The sequence below is a fragment of the Scatophagus argus genome, chromosome 4 (genome assembly GCF_020382885.2).
Source record: "Scatophagus argus isolate fScaArg1 chromosome 4, fScaArg1.pri, whole genome shotgun sequence".
NCBI lineage: Eukaryota > Metazoa > Chordata > Actinopteri > Scatophagidae > Scatophagus > Scatophagus argus.
This window is the reverse complement of record NC_058496.1, coordinates 13304105-13328425: the sequence shown is the minus strand read 5'-3', so window position 1 is coordinate 13328425 and position 24321 is coordinate 13304105. Positions and strand designations below refer to the sequence as shown.

Below are 24321 nucleotides of genomic sequence, written 5' to 3'. Positions count from 1 at the left end.
AGAACAGCTGAGTGGTACCCTGACAGGCTGAGAGAGTGCCAGCAAAGTGGATTATCAGTACAGTGGCAAATTGATCACTGTTTCCTTATGGAGAACTTACAGTACCTGGGAAGTGCCAATGAGTGTAGAGCAGTCAAATCAATACTAAACACAGAAAACTCATTGTTGCAGTTTGACATCAAGTCATATAGAAACGCAAGGCGTCCTGTGCATTCTCATCAGTTGTTTTTCAATTAGCCTATCAAATGAACCGATTTGGAGTTTTTCCTCTGCTCTCCCTACACAATGCAACATTGATAGAGATATTTGTTTTTAGCTAACATAAAATATAGGTTGTTGTTCAAATTTAGAGAGGCAGAAGGCTGAAAGAAACGCACCTCTAATTTTACAAAGTTCATCAATTTTGCCCTTAGTCAACATGACACAAAACATTTTGAAGGCAGTCTGGGACTAATTTGCTTCCACATCACACGACTTGCAGTTTTTCTCTGGAGGACAGAGATCTGATCGCAACAAGATTAATGAGAAGGTTTAAACCCAAACGCAAGATTGGATAGTTTATTATCCGGATAATGTATCCTGACGCAGGTCATATTTTAATACCAGGTATGAATGGGGTATAAATCATGCACACTCAAGATTAAATCATTTTAGAAATTATTAGGTAAAGATCAAATTCAATTCAGCAATTATTTTTAAAACTGTGCTACGCAAGGGTGCATTGCAGTGGATCAAATTACTCATATAATATGAAAGGTATTGCCTTTATTAATGGACCTACAGGGAAGACTGCAGTCTGTGTCCCCCTCAGATTGATGGAGCCATTTTGGATCCTGGTTTTTGTTTTTATCAACCTCATTTCTAGGGTCAACAGACAGCTGTCCTCAGTGAACAAGCTTTGATCCATCGAGTATGCAGCACTACCTGCTAAGCATCAACCGGCGCTGAGACAAAGTTAACAGTTTCACTATACAGACCAAAGTATTGGGACACCTGACCATTACATCAACAGGACTTCTAATGATATCGTATTCTAAATGCATAGACATTCATACAGAGTTCCCCTCACCTTTGCAGCTAAAACAGCTTCCACTCTTCTGGGAAATGATTGCAGTGTTTCTGGGGGAATTTTTGCTCATTCATGCAGTAGAGCATTTCTGAGGTCAGACACTGATTTTGGACAAAAAGGCCTGGCTCACAGTCTCTGTTCCAGTTCATCCCAAAGGTGCTGGATGTGGTTGAGACCAGGGATCTGTGCACGTGAGTCAAGTTCTTCCACACCAAACTCATCCAACCATGTCTTTATGGACTTCGCTTTGTGCACTGGAGCACAGCAATGCTGGAATAGAAAAGGGCCTTGACTGTTCCCACAAAGTTGGAAGCACAGCATTGTCCAAAATGTCTTGGTAAGCTGAAGCATTAAGATTTCCATTAATTTTTTATTAAACATTAATCCTAATGTTGCTTTGTGTTTGCTGGATGTGAAAAGCATGTTAGCCATATCAGCTTTTTAAGGTGATGAGATATTGTGTATTCAGCTTGTTCCAATGTGTGAACGTGTCTGAAATATCACTTAATGCAGCTATCTATTGTGTTTGTGCATTCCCACTTGATGCTGATAACATCAAGCTTATGTTATCTGATAGTATCAACTAACCAGTATATTTACTGATCATGTTATACTGTGGTCTGCAAGACATAAACACAGACAAGACAAAAATCCTGGTTAGAATGAATGGCACAGAGGTTCTGTGTTCTTAATAGTTGGGTGCTCTGCATCCTATAAACTTCTGATTTTTAATTTGGACAACAAGAATGAGCCCCAAGTTTCCGTTTCCCACTTCACTCCGCAGTGACGGATAGCACTGGTGGATTTGTGTCAGCAGCATACTTACTCCACTGCAGCCTTTTGGGTATTTAAAAATAACAAGCTGTGTCCAATCGGAGAGCTGCTATTTTGGCATGTGTTTATTTTTTCTTCTCAAAGACCTTCTAAAACACTAAAAGCTCCAAATTGCCCTGAGTTACCCCTTTTCAAATATAGATGAATAAACATTTATCTATAAAAAAAAAAAACCCTTCCAGTTTTCTTGCTTTGCCAGTTCCACATTAATCTTTGGACCGAATCTTTGGGTTATGTAATTCTTCTGGAAAACGTAGAATGAAAATGTGTAAGTAGCATCTATTGCAGCAGGGAGCTGCTGCTGGCAGAAGGTGGGAGCCCTCAAACTACCTGTTGTGTAACAGCATTGATTAGTTCGAAAAGCCTCTCTATTAAAGGAAAGACAAACAAAAGACCACAAAAGAAGTTATGTTTTACAGCAAAAGGCCTCCTCAGTACAGCCAGACCTGCGCAGCCTTTCGTGCTCACTCCTCTTCCTCCTACTCGTCGTCCTCCTCCTCTGCCCCGTTCGCCGCCGCCTCCTCCTCCCCCTCCCCGAACTCAGCTGTTTGTCACGTCAAAAGTCAGTCGACTCCTCCTTTGACTCGGTTGTTATGGTAACACACCTTTCCCTGTCCCCAGCACTCACCTGAGAGGTAGTAAAGAATGTAGATGGGTTTCATAACACTTCTCAATAAAAGAGACAGCCTTGACGCAGAACGAGAGAAAGAAACAGAGAAGCAGAGGAAAGAGGATCGCTGAAACAACAATCCAGCAAAAGTGGATTATGTGGTGAAATCACGACCAGCGTGTAGTTGGTCCAGTGCATGTTTGCCTCATTTAATTCCTTCCTAGCTGTGATGTGTACATGTAGCAGGCAGAATGAGGCCCAGCTTTACACTTGGACTCACAGTGGAACTAGAACTCACTAAAGCTCACTTTTGGCTGCACACTAATGGGTAGATTTTCAGTAAAACGCATCGCTCCATGTGGGCGTAAATGGTCTGATGTGCTCCCGCTATGAAGACTCACATGTGCTCTGCTGCACTCTGCACTGTGCTCATGTACGGCACAGGGACAAGGTGCTGGTCTGTTTTTCTTTCAGTAGAGCAGTGGTTTCCAACATGTGGCTGGGGACCCCAAAAAGGGGTCTCAAGTTGTTGGTTGATACAAGAAATATCACAGAAACACATTTTCTGTCACGATGATTAACAATGATTCTTTTTCTCTTGAAATACGAGTTGGAAAAAATCCAAAAGATTAAATATTATGTTTTGGTTGAAATTAGCATTTTATACAGATTTCAGAGAAAGATATTGCACTTTTTAACTCCACTACTTTTCCCTGACAGCATTATTTATTTATTTATCTTTTTTTCAGATTACAATTTTCATGAACGTCCTGTCCTGAAGGTCATCACCTGTCACTGACTCTGTCTCAAATAATTTAGGCCAGTGAGACAACAAGGTTTACTCACAGCCAAAGTTTTCTCTCTCTCTCTCTCTCTCACACACACACACACACACACACACACAAACACACACACACACACACAGCTCCTCAGCCGGAGCCTTGTTAGTTGTGATTTGTGTCTGATTGGAAAGAGAGGAGTAACGAGACAGAGAGACAGCGGTAGTGGTGTTGACACCTTTATGACTTTTCCTTCTGATCAGATTACCGGGTTGAACTTGTGCCTCTGACAACATATCATTTTAAAACAGCTGGGAAGAGCACTGAGGCTCTGTGGGTGTACCGCAAAACTCACTCCAACCTATGAGAGACACCTTAGGGGAGAGGAAGAGGTGGACAGGGCGACGCGATGAAGAGAAAGTGTCATCTGTTGCACGTGGCAGATCAGCACTCTGTCAGAGATGCTTTCAGACCTGTGAAATGAGATGAACATCCAACCTGTGCAATCTGGACCCAGCCTTGTTCATGTTTGACCGCTCCATGACATTCCCCTGTTTGTTTATAAAGACAGAGCGGATTTTAGCTTACATTAATGCTTAATATTTCTAGGTGTTCCTATTTTTTCATGACCCAAACTACCACAATGAGGGAAGCTGAGAAATGTTCCCTGCATCTCTCTTTCTCTTTCGTTTATCTCCATTTATACCAGTAATGTATTTGTTTCTGTATCATAGTCATCTTGGTGGGTTTGGAAATTTAAAATGCACAATATTAAACCTAAATTATAGTTGATGTAGAACAACTTTTCAACAGACGTTGTTTCTACTGGGAGATAATTCTTCTTGTTTTCTTTTTTCGTTCCAGCTAACCTTCAGCAGCATTCATCAATATTTCTGAACAATTGATTAGTGCAGCTATTGATCAAATGAAGAGGTGTTTCTTGTAGTGGCAAACCCGCAAAGAAATACCAAATGACTCTGGAGTTCCTAACCAGTCTACAGTGTGTTATTGTCAGATGTTTCAACCCACGGATTTGTGGTGGGGAACTTTTGTTTTGGTTGTTCTTTCATGCCGCAGCAGGTAGCTGTTTATCACCAAAAAAGCTTAGATAAACCAATTATATGCTGTATGTTCAGTACAGACACGGCAAACAGACAGGGTTAGTGACTAGCTGGTGAACATAGTGGAGCTTTTAGCAGCTGAAGACATTTTTCTCAGCAGTTGGTAGGGATCAAAATAGAGCTGTGAAACAGAAACACGGCTTCAGTCGAATGCTCTTATGTCTCCCTGTGTGTGATGTGTAAATAATCCACCATCAGCTGACATGTTCTCCTTTTACAAAGTGAAACCCCAAGTGGCCAAAAATTAATTTTACATTTCGGAAAAATTCACAGACGATGGAAAATAGCAAAGAATTGAACCGCTTTTTCAATTATACTAACTTTCATAGATATGGATGTACAAGATTATAGAACCTAGAACCACCTTAAATGTTTGGACTTCTTCTCTGATAATTACAAACGATGATTGAAATTGCCCGTAATTCATTTTCTGTATATCGACTAATCAAGCAGTTGACTAATTGTTTCAGCGCTAATTTCATCAGATTGTCCAGCTCTGCGGAGCACAGCTGTCAGTGCACCCTGGGGTGGTCTGGTAATGAGCTGCCATTAGCACCTAATCGGACCATTATCCAGGCTGCAGCCTCCATCCGCAGCGCACTGTTTGATTTCACCTTTCAGTGTAGGTGGACAGGATTGATAGAAGTAGCTTGTCTTTGTGTGCGTGATTATGAACGTGTTGCACAAGTGTTTCAGCAGGTTCAGGTCTGTGTGTCTTTGTTTGAAGCATGTGGAAGTCACTTTCAGAAGTCTCTTTCAGAGGAAAGCATTAGTAGTGACGTGTGACCTTTCTCAGACCGAGTGGTTAGCGGGCCGATCCTGGAGCCAGCCAAGTCCTGCAGCCGCCTGTCTGCGCAGATGATGTAGGGATCGGGCCTGTTTCCCCATGGTTTGTTATCGTCCTGTCATCATCAGACTTAATGATTACTAATGCCCACGTTTTTGGGATGTTTAATCTAGCATTAGTTATTGTGTTTCAAAAATGTGTCACTGTTTTCTAGTATGTGGGAGATGTTTTCACAGCATTTTATATTTGTGTGTCCTCCGCACTCCCTATTGCATGTTGTTAAAGTAATCAGGAAAAGGAAATGCATTTGTTTTAGTGAAGAGCTCTCAGCAGATGTCCTGAGAGTGCAGCGCTGAGTGGTAAAATGCCTGTGTAATGTGCATGCATTTGAGAGAAAGGCTGAAAGAGTGAGCGGATGCACCACCCACTTTTTCTGATTTCCATACCTTAACCTTAATGCCAGAGTTCAATCATGTAGCCTCTGGGTCGAATAGCGGGATGAGGTGATGTGCCTTCCCTTTGCTCAGTCTCCCTGCAGAGCCTGAAAAGCCGGGTGGGGTGTTCACAGTGAAAGGCAGAAAACCTGCCTGCAGAAATCCTGAAGAGAAAGACAAAAACAAAAGAAGTAAATACACTAATGAGGAGGAAAAGTAGCACAATACTGTTTGTATATGTTTATACTGGTGGTAGTATTCACAAAGCATGTTCTTATTAGCTTATCATGCCACAGAGGACAGAGGCAGCTCAGTAACACTGGGCCAAAGTGCAGTAGATGTAGATGCTCTGCTATTTGTTTTTCTTCTTCAACTTTAGCTCAGTTGTGGTAACACAGACGGTGTTACATAATGCAGCATTTTCTGCTGCTGATGATACCTTCCATTTGTTTTGTGTAGTAGTTATCTCTCTTCTTTGTTTTTTTTGGCTCTCAGTCCTTTTATTCTCCTACTTTTCTCTTTTGAATAAGGCTTAAACTTGGGGAAGAAATTACGGAGGCCAAAGGACAAAGAAAAACATTTAGTACAATAGACTCAAGATTGCATTATTTACTAGGGATATTAATCATACAGTTATATTAAAAGTAAAGATATGAATATTATTATTATGAATAAGAGCTTACAATATTATATTTGAAGGACTGTTAAAGTGAACGGACTGTTGGGAAGAGGGTGCATGTGAGCAGCATGTTGGTGGTTTGTCTACTGCTGAAATGTCTCAGCGGGTGTTGGAGGGTTTCCCATGAAGGTTTGGACAGACATTCACGGTCCCCGGAGGATGTGTTCTAATGACTTTCCTGGTGACTTTTCCTCCATTGTCACCAGCAGGTCAGAGTACCACAGTGTTTGCCAATACAATACTACGCATTTTTCACTGCAGTCATACACATCAGTATAGTGAACTTCCAATTCAACCAAAAATGCACTTATTATCCGTTTATTAAATTCCGTTTTTCACTACATATTCTTTATCTGTCTGGTCGGACGTGGTTGCAAACTGCAACTCTGACTGGTTGGCGGAGGCATACAACTGCGAGGCGGTAATTCTAGTTACACGAGTTTCTTGTCTCCATTCTGCACACACTGATCAGATCTCATTTTTCACAGACTCCATGCAAAGCTGGTGAGTAGGTGGGAAGGTGGTAGCTCTGTTGTCAGAAAAACCAAACATGGCAGGCGGAGGGTCCCCACAAGTGACATTACTGTACAGCCTGTACTTACTTTTCTTACTTCTACCTACCAGAGAGACGTCTTTCATGACTGTTGGGGAAGAAAAATAAAACAGCAGTGAAGAGCCTGTTTTGCAGGCTGGTACAGAGCAGCGACGGCACTGTTGACACTCCTGCTTACAGCTACGCAGTTTTCTACCCTTCAGCTGAATATTTTCTGACTGACCCTGTTTATGCAGATTTCCCAGTCCTGAACATTTCCATGGCAGGTGTAAAGGCTGAAGAGCTGCTGTAGTTCCTGTGTACTGGATTGTTCTAGATGTGAACACTTCACTCTCTCCTTCCCTTTCTCAGGTGAAAGCCCTCACCCTGTTTGTGACTCATTACCCTCCTCTGTGTGAACTGGAACGGGTGTATCCTGAACATGTGTCTAACTACCATATGGCTTTCCTCCTCAATGAGCCAGACATCACCACTGACACAGATGGTACGTGTATGTGCATTTTTGTACATGTAGGAAAAGGTTTTGTGGGGGGGTCTGACTCCTGGCAGTTTTGTTTACAGTCTCACTATGGCAATTACCAAATCATTATCACTTGGCACTTTTGAGATTTGAACGTGTAAATGCCGACAGATGGAGAAGTTCAGCCAGAGTTCATCACCTTCCTCTACCAGTTAACTGAAGGAGCTGCCGGGCGGAGCTATGGCCTGAATGTCGCCCGATTGGCTGACATCCCAGATCCTATACTACACACGGCTGCACGCAAAGCCCGAGAGCTGGAGAGCATGGTCACCAACAGGAGGTACGGCGAACACGCATACTCACCCTGATTGCTTTTTGGCACCAATTTTACACTTAAAAGATCAGCTTACTAATTACAGGGAGTACTCAGCCTATAAGAAACATGTATGTTGTGCCTCTGGAGGAGCTTTGGTCTTGGATCAGTTTGGATATAGAGCCTAAACTATTATAACACAAATCCTGTGTTACAAATTGGAGGTGTGAAGTTTCAAAGATGTGTGTGTGTGTGTTTGCCAGGCAGGGAGTGTGTAGGTGGGTGTACAGACTGAAAACTGCTCTGCATTAAAACAATACAAGGGGACACTGAACGACACCAAGTCCAGTCTGAATAACAAATCTGTGAATCTGAAGGTTTGTCAGGTGCCAAAACATTTCATGGCAATTTGTAGTTCTCGATCGCAGGGTTTTACAGCTTATAAAGCAGGTAGTTATTTTATTTTGAGTTAAGTAGAAATTTGCTGTTCCCAACTTAATCTGTTTAATAAATTGAATTAAGTGTAACATAGTTGAAAATGTCCCATTGTGTTGTGGCAGAGGTTGTGCCTGGTTCAGTTCTGTTGCTGCAAGCAAATGAAGGGTGCACTACTACACTATCATGTTGTATTATGGGAAGTATAGCATCCAGTGTTTTTAGAGTATAAAAGTCAGTATATTGTTTAATGATTTCCCTTTAAATCCCAGTCTATTGTGTTGGAGAGTTTCCTGAACACTGATGAGCATGCACAGACCTCAGCTAAAAATAAGAGTCAAACCTGCGTCGTGTAAAATACAACCCGAAGCTGCTCCAGCAACACTAATTTGTTTATTTAAACTTTAACACTCAAATGAACTTGATTTTATTTTGGCGCAAACACATCCGGAGCAGAAAATGTAGTAATATTCCTGGAAAATCAGAGTGGGTACAGATTACTGTTGCAGCTCAGACTTGTTTCACAGAAGAGAGAGATCGATAAGCAGGTTTATGACAGGAGGTTTGAGACACTCCAAACTGGGCTTAGCAGAGTTCAGTTTTCTTAAAAATGTCTTGGTGTCAGCTTCACTTGAGATGTTTTTAAAGTCTTTTCATGACATCTCACATGGATGCAGCTATTGCCACCTCTGGGTCTAACTTTTGTCTTGCCTTATGCTGATATAGCCAGATTTTTCTATTAGGAAGAAGCCACACACTGCCAGGCAGAGATGTTGCACTTACAGTAGAGTTAGGAAGTAGAAATATGGCAACCTTTGAATCCTTTGCAGTCAAAGCGTCAGCATATTGCTGTTTCTCCAAATACGCCTTTTCTGTCTCTGTAAATTTGTACATGGCATCTCCTCGCTCTGTAACAGTCAGCCGGCTGGGAGTTGAGTGCTGCTTAACCGCTTCCTAAGTAATCCTCACCATATGAAATATCTGTCCAAGCACACACACACACACACACACACACACACACACAGAGCCATACCTCAATGTAATCCTCCCTATATGAAATGTTTGTCCTTTGTTGGGGTGAAGCCAGGCTGAGTACACAATAATCGTACACAGAGGAGCTGAGCTGCCGGCCAGAGATTAAGAACAGGGATTTTATTGTACCCTCACACAGTTCTGTGAGAGTACAATAGCTTTAGATATATATGTATATATATTTGTTTAAGCAACATTTCTGTGTCTTTGTCTCTCTAGGAAGTATAAGAAACTTCTCTCAGATCTTTGGAGCATCTCAGACAGATCATCCCTCATGGAGTGGCTGCAGTCAAGCTCTTGACATCGCTGTAGCCAACACCAATCAGAACAAACACACAAACACGCACACACACACACAAAGAAGAGTGAACCCAGCATGCTCAAAGACGACGACACAAGCCACCAAATCCCGCTTCAGAAAGAGCAGAAGTCTCTTTGTTAGTCTTTTTGCTAATGTTTGTGTTAGTGTGTGAAAAGGATTTTAACCATCTCAGGTTTTGGTTATTACCATCAGTAACTGTTGTAACATAACTTAATACAAGCTGATCAAGATTTTACCTACCAGACTTTACAGTATTTACATCAGTGTGTTTGGCGATTAAATTACAAAACAAGATACATTTGTCATACTTGTTGCTTTTTGACCCGAGAAAGAAAACCAGTGTAGGATTGCACTACTATAAGAATTGTCAAAGTCATGAAGGACAGTGTGATTTTATCTTTATTTTATTCCACTCATTTATCACCCATGTTCCAACTCAACCGCAGACAGTTTGGCTGGAGATTCAGGTTTGTTGTAGCAGCTCAAAAGGCTCAGCTGTTCAGCAGAAGAAGAAGAATCAGCTTTATTGACAGTATATATATTTTTACATACACACACTGAATTTGTCTTCTGCATTTGACCCATCCTTAGTTGAACACACACATGCAACACCCAGCAAAATACATGCAGTGAAACACACAAGCACAGTGGGCTGCCAATATCAAGCGCCCGGGGAGCAAATTGGGGGTTAAGTGCCTTGCTTAAGGGCACATCAGCCAGCTAATGGAGGTGGGGAGCATTTTCTGCATCAATCACTCCACCACACCCAATTTTTTCCTGCCAGTCCGGTGGGGGAATCGAGGCTTCCGATCACAAGCCGCTTCTCCAACCTCTAGGCCAGGCAAGGATGTGGCAGTTGGATGTGATGCATGGTTCAAGAACACTTATGGGTCAGAAAACGCGTAGAAAGCAGATTTTGACCTCCAAAGGACATTCATCTTACACTGCACTTTGTCGAGGTTGAATATTGTATTCATTTATCTTTACTTCTTCGTCCATTAATATATTCATTAGTGTGTGCTCTTAGATCCGACGCTATTAATAATGCACAAACGAACACAACATTTGCTACTGGGAAAATCAGTATTACATCTCCAGCTATCACACACACACAACACACCAACTCACGCTCCGCCTTTAATTCCGCCAACTCCAAGATCAGCGCGCATCAGTGGAGAGAGAGAAAGATAGAGAGACCCAGTGGGCGTGTGTGTTTGTGTGCGAGAGAGAGAGAGTTCACCACTGTCAAAGCCGATTACCGTTTATCGGGTCTGTGATTCTGTCAGTGTGTCCACTTCAGGGTTCTCCCCTGTGTGAACGACACGCCTCTTGCTTTCTCCTACTTGTTGGTGGTTTATTTATAGAAGCGCGTTTCTTTTGGCGAGCAGCATGGATTTATTGTAGTGCGTGTGGACTCGGGCATCTTTACTATGAGTTCCTGTGCAGAAGCGCTCCCGTCTGCGGGGCAACTTTTCCGTGCGCCACGGCGCCGCTGAGCCGCGCGTTTCTAGGTGGGGAAAGTTTTACACGCAGCCCCCGGCCACCACACCATGAGCCCACCGTGAGAGCTCCGACTGTCCCACTTTCTTCTCTCGTCTAAGCCGTAAGACAAAATGCAGAAGAGCGTCCGCTACAACGAGGGGCACGCGCTGTTTTTGTCGTTGGTCGCCCGTAAAGAGGGGACCAAGCGCGGCTACCTGTGCAAGAAGACGGCGGAGAACAGCCGATGGCACGAGAAGTTCTTTGCCCTTTACCAAAATGTACTGTTCTACTTCGAGAACGAGCAGAGCGCGCGACCGTCCGGGATTTACCTGTTGGAGGGATGCACCTGCGAGCGCGCGCCGGCGCCCAAGATGTCCACCACTGGGAAAGAAGCGCTGGAGAAACAGGTGAGAGGTTTGAAATGAGCAGAGTGTCAATCCACTGACGTCCCGGGTCTTATCTAATGGTATGACTTCCGCACATCTGCTCAAAGCCTGACATCATTATGGGTACACGATTTTATAGTAATATGACTGATCATTAAGAAACATTAACAGACATCCAGGATTTAAAAAGAAATCACAATAATAAAAGCTACAAAATCAAGTTAAACTTCTCAAACTGAAGCATGTTAAAGAGTAAGTGTCTGCGGCAGCAAATGGCCCCGCAGTGCCATGAGCTCCAAGGGCATCTCCCCCTCATCAGGCGGACATCCCCAAACACTGAGATGTTCAAAGTTTCAAATCAAAGGAAAAAGAAAATCAGGTTTCAGCAGCCATACGCCAATTTATTCCCCTGTTTCACTCTCTCTGCTGTTTGGAATTTCTCTCTGGAGGTTATGATTTGCTGCCTGCGGTCACAAAATGTGCTCAGTTCTCAACCATCCAATCGCCTGTCACATTTTCATCAAAGATGTAGTGAAGTCATTTGAACCCCACCTTATGTGGATTAATCAAATGAGGTTAAAGTTTCCTCACAGCTCAAAGTCAAAATTCATTTGAATCTGACAATGAGAGGAAACTGCAATACTCCAGCAACAGGTTCTTGTATTCAATGCCATTAATGCTATAAAGGTGTATTATATTTTCTCGATCCATCACTTCCATAAATATATAGTTTCTTTGTTTTTAATTAAATCTTAATTCCTTAGATGCCATATTTTGCGGCTATAGTTTATATATTATAATATTTTAGATGCAGCATGGCATATTTAGTGTCTTTAGAAACCTTGGGATTTAAGTAATGCATGTCTGTGCAAATTTTATATGTGATAATGGACTCACTGCTGAGGGCAGAAAAAGGTTAGAGCTTCCTGACTTTAAAGCAGCATGCAGGGAAATATTTTGGACAAATGTGTTGGTGAGTTCCTGGAAGTTGCCGCAGCACTGTTGCTCCAACAGTTATGTCGCTCTTGTTGCTAGGAAACATTTGAATTACCGTTTGCAAATGCATTTCATTGAGAAAAAGATATAAAATGCGGATGCGTTGGTCACAAGTATGTCATCAATTCCTGGGTTATAAGCAAAGAATCAATCCTTTTTATTGTAAGAATACACTTACCTTTGCTTCATGAAAGTAATCACAGAGAAAACAGAATAATTTCTGTTTCTCATCCCAGTTTCCAGCTGGCCTCAGGAACTGTGTGCATGTGTGTGTGTGTACAGGCATCATGCCTATTAAAATGTAGGGTGATGGATACACTGGAGAGCATTGACTTTTTTGCAGTTTTAGCAAGTACTGAGGATACATTAAGGCGATGTCCAATTAATCATACGAGAGGTCAAAAATAGCCACCAATCGCCATCACTCAGAAAATATTCATATCCACAGACTCTCATCCACTCATACAGTAGATGTCTGTCTCTTTAAATTGACAGTATGCATAAAGACAATTCATTCCAGATGTATGCAAATAGGGAGAGGAGGAAAGCCAGGAGATGTCTGAGAGTGCTTTAATCGAGTCATACGTAAAGCAAGAAGGTTATGTCTTTATTTCTGTAACAGAGTTGTTATTAATTATGACGAAAGGAGGAAAAATCTCTCTTCCTCTGGGTGAAATTACATGTGGTTCCAGCCGCTAACATTGGCATTGATGTCAGCGTAAAACCGTCTCTTCTGATGTTACTGAGCTCGGCAATTATGATGTCTTATTTTCTCCTCTCCTTTTACACACTTGCACTGACTGTCTCATTCTCTCTCCCCCATCTGTCTTCCTCTCACACTACAGCTGTGATGTTTAATTAGGGTTATTTTCAATCTGCCCTCAGCTGAAACCTCGTGTGCTTCCATGTAACTGTTTAACTACACAGCCATGCACACAGGAGGAATAAACCAAATAACGATGACATTTAGTCTGGCTTACGAGGCTGCGTGTGTGCTCTAGCTGATCAAAAAAAAAAATTTCAGATTTCACTCTGATCCTGGACTTTATTTCTCATGTGAGGGAATGGTAGGATAAAGTGACAGAAAGCCTTCCATCTTTCCATCTTGCTCTTCACTGTTTTTCTGTGCAGTACAGTGAGTCTGCGATCAACCTGCAGTATCACACCCCCACAGTGAGCCACAATGCAGCCACACAAATAACACACAGTTACTGCCTCTTGCTCTCTCTCTCTCTGACTGTTGTACTCTCAGAGAGACACAAACCCTTCAAACAATCTGGAGAGCATTTACACTGGTCTGAATGGTTTCCACAGCGACTGTGGACCTATACTGCTGATGTGCATGCATGCTTGTGTGTGTGTGTGTGCAAAAGGCCAGTAGATTTAGCTGTGTATAATTGTCAAACTATCCCTCCCCCCATCGTCAGGCGCCTGGTTGGTTATTGATCCCGGAGAGGCACAGTTCATCAGAGGCCGTGAACCAGGGGAGATGACTATTACATACAGTGTAGACTGTTTCTAGTTTCCAGATCACTACACATGTCAAATTTTGCTGAGCGATTTGTAGGCCTGGTGTTGCTTTCTGGAGAAACAAATGTGCCACTTAACACCTTTTTGGTTGCCAAACTTTTGCTTTTGTATTAAGGCATAACAAGTGTAAAAAAACCCCCCCAAAACTTAGTTATTTACTGACGACGAAACATACAATATGTTGTGCTGTGTATTTTCTCCGAAATGTTGTGTTTTGCACCTCTGGGCCACCGTACATGTGACTTAAAAATGTTTCAGTGTAAGATTAAAGCCATGAATGATGGTCTCAAAGAGTGGGACCAATTTGCTGCGAACAGGATTGAACTTGTGACCTTCCTTCCATTTGTAATGCACATGGCTATAGGACAGTGAAATAGGACTTTTTATTAGAACGTTTGAGCATGAGAGAGATTAATTCAGCACAGTCTGATCTGGCAGCATTGGCTCTAATACAGTGTGTTTTCATTGAGCTATAATCACGTTTTTTACATCAGTGTCCTCCCTTCCTTATTAAAGCTGATGTAGAAAGTGGAGTGACACTTTGAATGGACGTGTCAGTGCTGACTTCTGGGTGTGTGTGAAATTATGTCTCATTAGAGACCTCTCTCAGAACCTCATGTTTTTCTGTTTCTTGCACTAATTGTCTGCGTCAAGGAACCATTTCTTCCCATATTCATACTGATATCTGTTTCCTCTGCAGGCTCCTTTATATTTTCTTCTAAGCGTTCTGCCAAGTGTTAGAGCCATTATGGACTTCATTAGTGTCAGATAAGAATTTATAATTGGCATGTATTTTAAAATCTGTCTCCTGCAAGGTTTTGCAGAGACCTCTCTGGAAGTGCAGGTGTTCAAAGTTAAAAAGGGGCACATGGAACATTATTTTAAAACACCATACACCAACATAATTTACAGCATAACCTGTTGAATAGTACCAACCCATGAATGTAACATGGAATCTCCACTCAATGAAAATACTTCTAGATTTTTGAAAATTAAAGATAGGGTTAAAGATAGGGATTTCCTCTATTAAGATGACAAAATGTATGAACCAAAGCTATGGGACACATTTGATCATTCTGTGCAACCGGAAAGCTAAACCAAACTTTTTACCAGAACCACTGCATTCAGGACCTCTATTAAACGTATGCTGTATAACTGATGCACGATTTAATAATACTGAGGCTTGTGATTGGCAAAAGATAAAAAAGAAGGACAATATACAGAGTGCAGAGCACAATGTACAGAACGCACATACATACATAAACACAGAGATCTATGATCTCTCAGTCACTGGCTCACATGAATGAATAACTGACCTCCACATTCTGTGGGAAACTCATCACTTGCAAACCAAAGACCAATATAAAGATCAATACTGCTATTATGTCTGTGTGCCATAAATGGAGCCAGAGCCGGCCGGGGGGACAATTACTTTTTAGCTTAAAGACTCGAATCAGGAGAAAAATCTGTCCTGGCTCTGTCCAAAGTTAAAAATAGGCTGAATTACATGCTGTGAGTATCTCTTCATGAGAAGTAACTTCCCAGACTCTTTGCTATGCTATGCTAATCATCACCCGGTGCTCAGCAATTAACGCACATACACAGCATCAGTCTTTACAGTTAACTCTCAAGAAGGTGAGTAAGTGTATTCACTATAATATTAAACTACTGCTTTAATGCTGATCTAATGTATTATTTCATATTAACAATGGATAAAATGAGTGTGTGTGTGATGTGAAAGGGCTTGCTTGCACTGAATAACCCGAAGAGAATTATCATCACACTCTGCAGCTCCCATCAGCAGCCGTTTGTGTTACTCTCACTGCTCTCATTATCATCATTTTCTGCAGCAAAATAAAAGCTGTGAAAATCCACTGCACACGACACTACTTGCACAGCATCAAACGGGATGGAGGGTTTACTGGCTAAACTGAATATTGGACTTTATTTTGTCAGGTTCACACAGCAACTTCAAATGAGTGCTGATGTAAACTAAATTAGCAGTCAATTGACTGACAGTGGCACGAATGTCTCGTTTGTTCACTTCTTCACCACATCAACCACCTTCTCAAGTGATCTTGATGTTAACAGCTTGTGTTTTGACCCCCAGGGCGAAGGGCTACATGAAAGGGCTGACGGGGAGTTGTGGCAGTGTAAGATAATAGGATTGTCAAGTAGTTTCATGTGTCTTTGTTGCTGTTGGTGCATTGGCAAATCTCAAGAATGTAGTAAAACAGATATATGGTGTGTTTAGACACCTCTGCTGTCGCACTGTGGGAACTGTAGAGCAAACTCTTCAATCCATCTATTGCATTAAGGCGGCGGAATGATCCCCAACAATTCCTCCTGGCGACAGAGTGACAAAGCAACAAACGTGTAAGACAGGAGATTAAGCTTGCTAATAGCCATATATTACATGCGTTTATAGGAGTTTGGTTTTGATTTATTTTGAGTGGGAGGACAGCAGTGAAAGTAGAGGAGAGGAGCAGTCTGTTCAGTCTCTACATAAACAGACAGGTAATCCCTGATGAGAGGGTTCTGAGGCAGGCAAAACAATTACTGGTACACTCAGAACAGTGTGTGTACATGTTAAAGTTTTATATGGATATATATATATATCTGCTTGCAGTCAGATTAGGATGAGTCGCCTTCTTTTTGGGGACAAACCACAAGATTCAGCTACTTAAATCATAAAGTTCTCAGGTGAAGTTTTGGCCTAAGTTTAGGCTAAGGGTTATGGTTAGGCAGGTAGTGGTTAGAGTTAAGGTTAATGTAAATCTCCAGGAAATGAATAGAAGCCAGTGGAATGTCCTCGGAAGTGATGGAAACTTGACTGTGTGTGTGTGTGTGTGTGTGTGTGTGAGAGAGAGAGAGAGAGAGAGAGAGAGAGAGAGAGAGAGAGAGAGACCGCCACATACTTTGTTATAAGAACTTCTTTGGAGGAAGCGAACAGCATGGAGGGCAATAAAGAAACAGCAGGATGTGGGATGTTGATTCAGTGATTGTCACATTAGCTGGTACATCATTAGTTGAATTCAGTGGTTACATAAAGTGCCGTCACTGCAGCCGCTGCAGTCGGATTAATGTTTTATAGCTCTTCACAATGACAAGTCTCCAGGAAAGTGCAAATCTCTTCTTGTGTTCTAAATTGAAGTAAAGATTTTTGGATTTATGTCTTTAAACTGATCAAAAGTGTCAAAAGCTCAGGATGCAGCAACGATGTCAGTGGAAAATTGTGTCGGAGAGACTTGCTTTGTTGTAATACTTGCACGTGGGAAAGTGAGCCATGGCATTAACCAGTCTGTCACATTTATATACATCTCATATTCAATATAATATATTATATTTCTCTGTAGCTACTCTGCCTCCGATTGTCTTAATCTTATATTCTGTCTTAACCCTTACAAATCATCATTATGCCTAAAATTAACCAGTGAAGGCACTGAGTTATGGCCAGTCAGAGACACAGTAGGGCTGGTCATTCCTTCTCTGTCCTATGAAAAGAAAATTGGCTTCTTGACTAGTTGTGGTGACATCTTGGAGTATTAGGTTGCCAGGCAACCAGTTTTCATGGTAAGCTAACTGGGTGCTCACTCCAGCTTCATTGCTGTACAGGTATGAGAATTGTACTGATCTTCTCATTTAATTCTGCAACAAAGTGAACAAGCGTATTTCCCTAAATGTTGAGCTACTTTCAAACAGGCTTTTCCAGAAGTGAAGGCTAACCAAAATGTCTTCACTTTCCTCATCCAAGTGTGAAATGGACAATTTACATTATTTACAGGTGGTTAGTGGCTATATGGGATTATTTAGCAGTGACTTCTCATGTCTTGTCACCACCGTGAGGCAACAAGACGAGACAGTTTTTCGATAGATTAAACGAACAAGATATAATATGTTTACTAGTAAGCTTTACAGGTGTTGTTGGGCAGATTGAGTTACCTTTAGACCTTTCAGCCAAGGTAAGCTAAGCTAAGACATGTATGTACAGCAGCAAATAAATATATTTTCCAAATGCCAACTTATTTCCTTAAGGCAGAAGAGGATTTTAATTATTATTATGGCAAATATGATGGATGTAACCTTGCCATTTCTCAGAATCATTTGTTTGTCATATATACTCTCTATAATACTATCTGCTGTACAGTAAATTAGGTGAAAAGTGCATTCTCCGAGTACACAAGGTTTTACATGACAATAGAAGTTAGTTTCTTTGTTCTTGTCCTTGGAGCATTTTGTGAAGCAACAGTCGGCACAAAAAAGACATTATTTTCCCCACGGGAACACGACAGGAGCTGAGAAATGAGAGGGAAGAGGCAGATTGTGAGTCTGATACAGAAGACTGGTGGGTGGAAAAAGTGAACCCATATCCCACTCTCTTATTTATCTCTCTAAAGCTCCTTCTCCCAAATGGATTTTGTTGTTTCAGGAACTGATTTCATCATTATAATGGGCTGCAATGTATTTTACAGCTTTACACGGAAATTCTGAATAAGCTATACACATGTTATCAATGAAAAGCCGAAGGGGTTCTGTCTTCAAGATATCTCAGCTATTTTGAACCACGGTAATTATGTACCTTTAATTAGTTTTGTTGGGGTTTTGCTTTTTGATGTGAATGTCGTCTAGTTTCCTCTTACTCTATATGCTGTGGCTTTTCAGTAGAATATCCACACACCATGTGCATAATCCTTTCAAACTTAAGCAAGATATGTGTGATATCTCTTCTGAAAATGGAGTCAATAATCTCCTGCTGATATGCTTGCGACATTGTGTTCCCCCATGAGAAATGACAGCAACAGGTGGTTTGAGATCAGGTCTGTTTTGCCTGATCATTCATGATGGCTACATGTGGTTCTTTTGTAGTATCTTGTTTTCTGTTTTCTACTACTCTTCTAAGGAAAAAACACATGGTGTATATGCTGCCACATACATAAACTAGGAATCCAGTTTATGAATTATAGAAGTTTCCTCTGTAATCTCTCTCTCTCTCTCTCACACACACACACACACACACACACACAAGGACACGCTCTGCTCTCTGTTGTATTTCTCTGTGATGGTAATTATCACCCTGTGGGACTGTGAGTATCACTGAGCAGTCGCTGGCTCAACACAGCAGTGCAAAGGTAGAGGCACATTTTACATCCACTTGCCGCGAAGCCCACCGTGTTCAAAATCCTCGTTAACGATTTGTTTTTTCTTTCCACCTGGTAATCAGCACATATGGAATAAGATTAGACCTGTGGCTGCTCTCAAATTTGCCAGCTGCAAACACAGATGATGATTTACATCATATCAGCCAACCTGCGAGTGATTTCCCCCTGCAGCACTGGATTATACTTTATAAATTTCACTGCGCAGTCTATTACTTTTCACTTTCCTATGCTTTTCCAATTTGTGCTCATCCTGTTGCATACATTCTTGCAGTATTTTGTTGCTCAATGGTGGCAGTATCTTTTTCTAAACACCTTCTTTTATGCAAATCAAATTCAAAGCCAGTTAGGGCAAACTTGCAAGACACAACATGCAAGGAGGTGACATAAGGCTGTAGCATGATGATGGATTTTTGTGACCCACATGGCTTCCACAAACGCTTTATTCTGTATCATGAAAACCTTTATGGCATATGACGGCTCCAGTAGCTTGGAAAATAGTGATACAGAGCATTAATTTACTGTTTATCAGACCACAAATGAAACAAAAATTAGGTTGGAAAAAAAGGTAAACAGTAAACATTCAAGCAAATAAAATGACCACCCTATTCTAATCCATAATCATGAGTAGATCCCAGCAGTGATTTCGTCATCTCTGCTGTTGAATATTTATAACAAAAGTATTTCGAGATCCCCCAGCCATCGTTTGCCTAATGAATCTATTACCGCTAAGTCCAGTTTCATATTTGACTCTTTAATCTTTAATAATGAAGAAAGTATTTCATCACATCACCTCCATGAACTTGCTGGTGACTGTGGATGTTTTTGTGTGATAGGTTTTAATTCCCTCACATTAGACTCTGCTGGACATTGAAAAGTAGTCGATTTTTTGCTCCAAGAGCTTCTCACTCATAACCTCTATTCTCCCAGCAAGGGGTTTAAATGACTGACCCAAAATTGCTTCTGAATAATAAAATTTGCCGCCCTTCATTGTCCCTGCGATGGTAAAACACATTTCTTTGTGTCCTGCTGTCAGTCTCACCACTCACCTGAGACTTTAATTGGAGTGGTGAATTGGTCATTAGTGACACAAAGAGTAAAGGAGTAGAAAAGATTCTTTGTCTCTTTTTTCTTTGCTTTTCCTCTTTATTTTTATTTTTTTTATATGGAATTACTTACAGTACAGTGAGGGCCCTGAGGGGTATGAGGGTACGTTTGAGTCGATTTGAAGGCAGAGCGAGCCGGTAGTCCTGAATGGTACTGTGGAGTTGGGAAGCCTCCTCTTTGACTAATGAGGACACAGCACAGTGCTAAAGTGTAGTTCATTGCAATGCACTGTGAATGTCTTTAATGCCACGAGGTCCAGCATGAGGCAAAATCTTCCGTGTGCGATGCCATTAAACTTTAACGATTGCCTGGGGGCAGCTGGGTTAATGCTGCATCAAATAGTACTAGTATACAGCAGGGGTAAAGTAGAATATAAATATAAAAGTAGGATCAAAATGTATCACATACTTAAACATGTACACAGACAACTGTAGTTAAACAAAAGGTATTAATGGGAAGACTGGGCAAAACATTCATACTATGTAAAGTATCTTGGAATGAGAAATGATACGAATAAGAAAAATATTGATATGCAGTATATAAATGTGCAGTATAAGCAATAACTATGTACAGATAGATAGATAGATAATTTATTGATCCTGTGGGAAATTCAAGATTTAGCATTTAACATTCAACATTTAGCTTATATAAAGTTGAAATGTTTACATTCAGTGTATATTTGATTTTTTTTTTCACATTCAAATGTGAAATGTCTGATAAAATATTATGCATTAGTATAGACTGAACTGCTTAAGTGTGTGTAAAATAGTTCTAACTTTCCTGCTTCCCATTAAAATGTTGCTTACATGTTGATGTGTGAGCAATATTAACCAGATAATGTAATATTTAATAATAAAACACTGTCAACAGTCATTCTGCTTCATATTTTTACTTTTATTCTTTACATTACGTACACTTAGCAGACAATACTTTATATTGTATATACTACACCATACTACAGTATATATACTCTGTACTGTGTATTATTATTAACATTCTCGCATATTTTGCAGCAGAGTGGCTTTACTTCTTTTGCTGAAGTAAAAAATCTATTCTACTCTATTATTTTCTTCCAGCATTGAACATGAAACAGGGGGAACCACTACAATCACTATCATTATCAGAAGTGACAGGGACATCTGTGTGATCAAAGCAACCCTGTGAATCAGTACCAACATGGTGTGAAAATGTGTGTAATCACTTTACTGAGGCTATGAAAGTCAGATTTATTGTAAAGCCTAAAGCCTATAATGTGCACTGGACAAATCTATAATGTAAATGTGCAGATAACATAGGCTCTGATCATCTAAATCTAAACCTTTAAAATCTGTATTGTGATTTTTTTCTTTCATTTTCTACTTCTTTTTCATGTATAAAATTACAGGATGGATCAATGAAAGCATTAAATGAATAGAGGCATAATGTGGACGTGCAAAACACGGAGAAGCATCAGATATTCCGTTTCCATGGAAATGTTATCTTGTTAGCTGGTGACACAATTTAGAGATATGCACTAGGTTAAGAAATATTGCGTAACTGCTCTGTCTCTCGAGCCTCCTCTGTGTCTCTTTCTCCCTGTCAAAGACTGTTAGAGCACAGATTATTGTTGATGTAATAAAATCCAGCCAACCAGTGAATCGAAATGACAGAGACATAAAAAGCAGAGGTAGAAGGATGGAGATGGAGATGGAGGAGGGTGTTTCGGCGTGTGTGTATGTGTGTGCGTGTGTGTCTATGTGTGTTCCAGTAACCTTGGTGACTCTGACTGTCCACAGCCCATCCCCACTGCAGGGACTGAATTCTGTCCATCCTCCAGCGGGGTAAACGTCTTTCTACTGGACTCAGTTTGGTTCACTGAATCCTTACTGAGAGAGACACACAAAGAGATGAAAGTATGAAGGGATGTGGGGTTGGAGGAGGAGGAGGAGGAGGAGGAGGAGTGGGTTTTGACAACAAGAGAAGTGAGGATGCTGAGCAGGGCAGAGGAGGTGGAGTGGGATGATAGGTGAACTGCAAAGAGAGAAAGAGGAGGAAAGAGGTGGTTTGATGAAGAGAAGAGAAAAAGTCCATGCAGAGCAGCTGAGTCTTCTCTGTTTTCCCTGACTAAGAATAGCAGCTCTTCTGGTAACCCAATGCCCCAGGACATGACCATTTGAATAAAAGCCTCTATCACTTCACATAATGCCTGGTGTGTGTATGCTTGTGTGTATAATGTGTGAGTGATCTACTGTAGGTGTGTGTGTGTGTCAGTGTGGGGAGGCATTTTGAAAGGCAGCTACTCAGGGAAATTCATCAGAATAATAAGAGAGACAGACAGGAAATGAGAGAGAGAGAGAGAGAGAGAGAGAGAGAGAGAGAGAGAGACAGCGGGCTAATTGATGGTGATGATAAGAGGCTGGTGGAGATTGGAGGCACAGACAAGACTCAGTGTTTTATTTCACTGAACAAAATAGCGATGTCATGTGTGTCGAGCAACTCGCCTTCCCCCCGTCCTGTCTCACTCTCTCTGTCTGTGTGCTCTGCCTGCTTCGTGTGGAACTTTATATGGGATGAATCTGGGCAAGAAAAGAGCGTGAAAAGCAAATGCAGTTGAAGTCAATGTTTCCATATGTCTGTGCCATATGTATGCTCAGCTGTGGCTAGCAGCTCAAAGGAGCAACCAGAACATCTTCTGTAAAGTGAGACTTGGCACAGCTGACGAGCGGTGTTGTAGACATGCTCGGTCTCAGGTTCATAATATAAACAGCTTTTCTCTTTTCCACTTTGCGTCCTCAGCACTACTTCCTCATCGTGTTTGGTCACGATGGACAGAAGCCTCTGGAGCTGCGGACTGAGGAGGAGAGTGAGTGTGATGAATGGGTGGAGGCCATCCAGCAGGCCAGGTACACACATAGCACTCGTGACCACAATTTGATGTAATGTGACAGAACATTAATATGAACTTCAAAGGCCATACTGGTGTTATTTTAAATGTTATAGCCCGTTGAGTATAAATCACGCATAATTTACAGCAAAACTGAGTGTGTTCCAAAGAATACTTTACATACTGGTACCTTTCACGAACCACCGGTTTCAGTTTATTTCAGCAATGTAGAAAATTTTGATTTATATACAGTCCATCCTGTAAAACTGGTTTTATTGTGGCCAGATGTTCCTGCTTTTTTGGAAAGCTCTTTATCACTGACATATTCAGAGGAGCTCAGACACTGAAGTTTTGAGCTGGCTCCTAAAAGCCAGTTTATTCTCTTGACAGAAAATCGAACGCAAATGTTGCAATAAAGATCGTGCTTGTTTGATAGTGGTGAAAGAGGCGTGTAATGCTTGTATTTTTTATATGGAGCCATGTGGTGTTACCAAACTTTACTAACGCACAGGGTGGATCACTTGAATCACCCCTCATTATCCATTTTGATAAAATGAAAAATCATTCTCTCATTTTCTGCCATGACACAGCTGGAGACAGCAGCAAGCTCGTATTCGCTGCTGTTTATGATGTAACACAGTCTTCCCAGTGTTTCATTGAACTGATACAGTACCTCTGTATATATTTGCGGACATTTATTTTCAGTTACTCCGACATCATCATTGAGCGAGAGGTGCTGATGCAGAAATACATCCACCTTGTGCAGATTGTGGAGACTGAGAAGGTGGCTGCCAATCAGCTGCGCACCCAGCTAGAAGATCAGGACACAGAAATTGAGAGGCTCAAAGCGGAGGTACAGCATGCATGTGTTCACACACAAACACACAGCTACACACCCAAAACATATCCCCCAAAACACTCAACATTTCCATCATATCAAAACCCATTTTCATACCATTTATGGCCAGCACTTTTTCAGTAATCGCCATTTAATGTTTTTGCATTCAGTTGCTTCTGCCATGTGTTACCTAAACTGTGTAGCTAGAGGAAACATGCAAAGTGCGTACTAAATGGGACGCACAGGAGTGTGAAATGTAGTTGAGTGTAGCTGTTGATGACTTCCTTCTTTGGTGTTCTGTAAAACAGTCTTCTCATGTTGTGTTCTCATGTTTGGCTGTTGCATTTCTAACCCCTTAAAACACATTTACTTCCCCTGGAGGTAGATAACAAGTATAATTTTGAATGGAGCTCCGGGGGCCAGTGTTATGAAAATGTGCCTGCCATAAACACAGGCAATCAGAGTTATTGCCAAATCAAGCAGGACTGAAATCTTAAGCACTGCAAATTCAGATGGCACGTGTATCCTTTTTAAG

General features: G+C 41.3%; 2 protein-coding genes across 5 annotated transcripts in view; both read left to right on the top strand.

Annotated features, from left to right (window-relative positions):
• msh3 (mutS homolog 3 (E. coli)) overlaps nucleotides 1-9724 on the top strand; it is a 33747-nt gene extending 24023 nt beyond the window's left edge. For all 3 annotated transcript variants that reach the window (XM_046387877.1, XM_046387875.1, XM_046387878.1), the window contains 3 exons: nucleotides 7218-7350; nucleotides 7498-7666; nucleotides 9326-9724. In XM_046387877.1, coding sequence (XP_046243833.1) covers nucleotides 7218-7350; nucleotides 7498-7666; nucleotides 9326-9407 — 384 coding nt within the window. In that variant the 3' untranslated portion in view covers nucleotides 9408-9724. The remainder of the gene's footprint in view (nucleotides 1-7217; nucleotides 7351-7497; nucleotides 7667-9325) is intronic.
• A 525-nt stretch (nucleotides 9725-10249) lies between these two features.
• The window catches only part of rasgrf2b (Ras protein-specific guanine nucleotide-releasing factor 2b), a 39225-nt gene continuing 25153 nt past the window's right edge, over nucleotides 10250-24321 (top strand). The window contains exons 1-3 of one of the 2 annotated variants that reach the window (XM_046387874.1): nucleotides 10250-11317; nucleotides 22861-22967; nucleotides 23654-23801. In XM_046387874.1, the coding sequence (XP_046243830.1) occupies nucleotides 11042-11317; nucleotides 22861-22967; nucleotides 23654-23801 (531 nt within the window). In that variant the 5' untranslated portion in view covers nucleotides 10250-11041. The remainder of the gene's footprint in view (nucleotides 11318-22860; nucleotides 22968-23653; nucleotides 23802-24321) is intronic. The other variant, XM_046387873.1, reaches the window with a different exon arrangement.